This window comes from Neopelma chrysocephalum, unplaced genomic scaffold, assembly GCF_003984885.1.
Source record: "Neopelma chrysocephalum unplaced genomic scaffold, ASM398488v2 Primary Assembly neopelma1_95568, whole genome shotgun sequence".
Classification (NCBI taxonomy): Eukaryota; Metazoa; Chordata; class Aves; order Passeriformes; family Pipridae; genus Neopelma; species Neopelma chrysocephalum.
In genome coordinates, this window is record NW_020924238.1 from 1 (window position 1) to 4,491 (window position 4,491).

The 4,491-nt window shown below is 57.6% G+C and overlaps 1 protein-coding gene across 1 annotated transcript; it reads right to left on the reverse strand.

The window, feature by feature from the left end:
* Positions 1 to 131: 131 nt before the first annotated feature.
* Positions 132 to 4,230, reverse strand: ILVBL (ilvB acetolactate synthase like; the record flags this gene model as incomplete). The annotated part of the gene is made up of 4 exons (XM_027708120.1): positions 132 to 231; positions 1,195 to 1,306; positions 2,277 to 2,415; positions 4,071 to 4,230. Coding segments are annotated over 4 exons (511 nt in total), but the record flags the coding sequence as incomplete, so codon positions are not given.
* Between the last annotated feature and the right edge of the window lie 261 nt (positions 4,231 to 4,491).

A 4,491-nucleotide genomic window follows, 5' to 3' on the forward strand; every position in this document is an offset into this window, starting at 1 on the left:
CCCTCCCCAGATGCCCCAGACCCCCCAAACCCCCCCTCTTTCACAGCAGGGTCCACCCAAACCCCTCCCAACCCTCCGTCCCCGCCCCCAGACCCCCCAAAATCCCCCCCGGGTTCCCCCCCAGGCCCGACCTGTTCCGGGGTGGCCTCGGGGACGGTGACGGGCAGGGGGGTCACGTCCCGGGGCTCCCAGGCCCCCGCAAACAGGTTGTGCAGGTAATTCTGCAGGTACCTGGGGAGGGGGTCGGGGGGCTGATTTAGCCCCAGGCGGGCTCAGCTCAGCCCCCAAACCAGCCCGGTTTAACCCCAAAACTGAGCCCAGTTTAACCCCAAACCAGCCCAGTTTAACCCCAAAACTGAGCCCAGGTTAGTCCCAAACCAGCCCGGTTTAACCCCAAAACTGAGCCCAGGTTAGTCCCAGACCAGCCTGGTTTAACCCCAAACTGAGCCCCCAAATCAGCCCAGTTTAGCCCCAGACGGGCTCAGCTCAGCCCCCAAACCGGCCTGGTTTAACCCCAAACCAGTCCAGTTTAACCCCAAAACTGAGCCCAGTTTAGCCCCAGACTGGCTCAGCTGAGCCTCCAAACCAGCCCAGTTTAACCCCAAACTGAGCCCCAAACCAGCCCGGTTTAACCCCAACCAGCCCAGTTTAACCCCAAAACTGAGCCCTGTTTAGTCCCAGACTGAGCCCCCAAACCAGCCCAGTTTAACACAAAACCAGCCCAGTTTAACCCCAAACTGAGCCCAGTTTAGCCCCAGACTGGCTCAGCTCAGCCCCCAAACCAGCCCAGTTTAACCCCAAAACTGAGCCCAGTTTAACCCCAGACTGGCTCAGCTCAGCCCCCAAACCAGCCCAGTTTAACCCCAAACTGAGCCCCCAAACCAGCCCAGTTTAACCCCAAACCAGCCCAGTTTAACCCCAAAACTGAGCCCAGTTTAGTCCCAGACTGAGCCCCCAAACCAGCCCAGTTCAACCCCAAACTGGTTCAGTTTAACCCAGCCCAGCCCAGTTTAGCCCCAGCCTGGCCCAGTTTAAACCAGACTCGGCCCAGCAGAGCCCCTGGCCCAGTTCAAGTCCAGCCCAGCCCAGTTTAACCCCAAACCATCCAAGTTTAACCCCAAACCGGTCCAGTTTAACCCTGAACCAGCCCAGTTTAGCCCCAGCCTGGCCCAGCCCAGCGAGTCCCAGTCTCACCAGTGCACGACCTTCCCGCGCAGCCCCCGGGGCCCGCGGGCCCCCCCGAGCTCCCTCTGCACCAGGTGGAAGGGGTACAGCACATCGATGGGCAGCTCCACGAACACGGGGCCTGCAGGGGGACCCCAAAACCTCCTCAGGACCCCAAAAACCGCCTCAGGACCCCAAAAACCTCCTTGGACCCCAAAAACTCCCTGGAAACCCAAAAACGGCCTCAGGAACCCAAAAACTCCCCAGGACGGCAAAAAAAACCCTCAGAACCCCAAAAATCTCCTCAGGACCCCAAAAATCTCCTCAGAACCCCAAAACACTCCCCGGGACCCCAAAAATCGCCTCAGGACCCCAAAAACCTCCTCAGAACCCAAAACCCGCCTCAGAACCCCAAAAATTCTTTGGATTCCCATATCCTCCCCGCTCAAGAGTATTTTTTGGGGTTCCTCTCCCCCCGGGGTTATTTTTTGGGGTGTCCCCCCCATCCTCTCCCCCGGGGCTGTTTTTTGGGGTTATTTTTGGGGGTGTCCCCCCATCCCCTCCCCATGGGGTTATTTTTTGGGGTTTCCCTCCCCCCGGGGCTGTTTTTTGGGGTTATTTTTTGGGGTGTGTCCCCCATCCTCTCCCCCGGGGGCTGTTTTTTGGGGTGTTCCCCTCATGGGGTTATTTTTGGGGGTTCTCTCCCCCCGGGGCTGTTTTTTGGGGGTATTTTCGGGGTGTCCCCCCGTCCCACACCGGGGGTGTTTTGTGGGGTGTCCCCCTCCCCATCCTCTCCCCCCCGGGGTTATTTTTTGGGGTCTCCCTCCCCCGGGGCTGTTTTTTGGGGTTATTTTTTGGGGTCCCCCTCCCCATCCTCTCCCCCCGGGGCTGTTTTTGGGGGTTATTTTTGGGGGTGTCCCTCACCGGGTCTGTTTTTTGGGGTCCCCCTCGATCCTCTCCCTCCGGGACTGTTTTTGGGGTTATTTTTGGGGGTGTCCCTCATTGGGGCTGTTTTTTGGGGTCCCCCTCGATCCTCTCCCCCTGGGGTTATTTTTTGGGGTCTCCCTCCCCCTGGGGCTGTTTTTGGGGGTTCTTTTTGGGGTGTCCCTCACCGGGGGTCCCGCTCTGTGCGGCGGCGATGGCCCCGCGCAGGGTGGGGACGATTTCCCGCACGGTTCCCACGGACACGGAGACCTTGCAGAGGGTCCGGAACAGAGAGAGCTGCTCGATGTCCTGCAGAGCACCACGGCCCTGGGGGGACAACAACGGAACAACGGGATCAGACCGGGAATGTCGGGATCAGCAGGGAATGCCGGGATCAGCCCGGGATCCTGGGATCAGCAGGGAAAGCTGGGATCAGCCCGGGATCCTGGGATCAGCAGGGAAAGCTGGGATCAGCCCCCTGGCCCTGCGGGGACACCAAGGGAATAACGGGATCAGCCCGGGATCCCGGGATCAATCCGTTGGGAAACAAAGCCTGGGATCCCGGGAAACACAACCGGGAATGCCGGGATCAGCCCCCCGGCCCTGGGGGGACACCAACGGAATAACGGGATCAGAACGGGAATGTCGGGATCAGCAGGGAATGCCGGGATCAACCCGGGATCTCGGGATCAGAAGGGAATTCCGGGATCAGACCAGGATCAGCAGGGAATGCCGGGATCAGCCCGGGATCCTGGGATCAGCCCCTCGGGAAACACAGCCCAGGATCCCAGGACCAACCATGTTTCCATCCCAGGGTGGTTTTTGGGGTGTTTTTGGGGTGGTTCTGGGCCGGTTTTGGGGGATTTTTGGGGTGATTTTGGGCTGGTTTTTGGGTGGTTCTGGGACGGTTTCTGGGGTGGTTTCGGGGGATTCTTGGGGTGGTTATGGGGTGGTTTTTGGGTAGGTTTTGGGGTGGGTTTTGGGGTGTTTTTAGGGTGGGTTTGGGCTGGTTTTTGCGGTGTTTTTGGGGTGGTTTTGGGCAGGTTTTTGTGGCGTTTTTTGGGGTGGTTTTGGGGTGGGTTTTGGGGTGGTTTCGGGGTGGTTTTTGGAGTGGTTTTTGGGGTGGTTTTTGAGGTTGTTTTTGGAATGTTTTGGAGGTTTTTTTCGGGTGGTTTTGGGGTAGTTTTGAGCTGGTTTTGGGGTAGTTTTTGAGGTGGTTTTTGGGGTGGTTTTGGGGTGGTTCTGGAGTATTTTTGGGTTGGCTTTTGTGGCGGTTTTTGGGTGGTTCTGGGGCGGTTTCTGGGGCAGTTTTGGAATGGTTTTTGGGGTGGTTTTGGAGTGGTTTTGGGCTGGTTTTTGGGTGGTTCTGGGGCGGTTTTGGGGTGGGCTTGGTGCGGTTTTTGGGGTAGTTTTGGGGTGGGTTTTGGGGTAGTTTTTGGGGTGGTTTTCAGGTAGTTTTTGAGGTGGGTTTTGGGGTGTTTTTGGGGTGGTTTTGAGGTAGTTTTGAGCTGGTTTTTGTGGCGGTTTTTGGGTGGTTCTGGGGCGGTTTTTGGGGTAGTTTTTGAGGTAGTTTTTGAGGTGGTTTTTGGGGTGTTTTTGGGGTGGTTTTGGGGTGTTTTTGGGGTGGTTTTCAGGTGGGTTTTTGGGGTGATTTTTGGGGTGGGTTTTGGGGTAGTTTTGGGGTGGGTTTTGGGGTAGTTTTTGGGGTGGTTTTCGGGTAGTTTTTGAGGTGGGTTTTGTGGTGGTTTTGGGGTGGGTTTTGGGGCACTTTTAGGGCGGTCTTGGAGTGGGTTTTGGGGTGGATTTTGGGGCAGTTTTTGGGCTGGTTTTTGTGGCGGTTTTTAGGTGGTTCTGGGGCGGTTTTGGGGTAGTTTTTGGGGCGGTTTTTGCGGCGGTTTTTGTGGCGGTTTTTAGGTGGTTCTGGGACGGTTTTTGGGGCGGTTTTGGGGGTATTTTCAAGGTGTTTTTTGGGATGTTCCCACCTTCTGCAGCGAGGCAGCCGCCCCTCCCAGCAGCAGCAGGGGGGACTCGGCCATCTGGGCGTTCTTCACGGCCGTCACCGCGTTGGTGACCCCGGGGCCGGCCGTGACGGCGGCGACCCCGATGCGACCTGGGGGGGGGGAGAGGGGGAGTTTGAGGGTCCTGGGGTCAACCAGAGCTCCCAAATTATCTTCAGGGGGAACAAAACCCACCCTGGAAGGATCTTAGAGACCCCCAAAGTCATTGAAACCTTCTCAGCTCAACCAGGAGCCACCAAGGTGGGACCCCCCAACTGGGGCAGGTGTTGGCCATGGGGTCACCTCCTCATCCTGTCCCCACCAGAGATCCCAAAAATCATTTTCAGGGGAGACAAAACCCACCATGGAAAGATCCTGGAAACCCACAAAGTCTTTGAAACCTTCT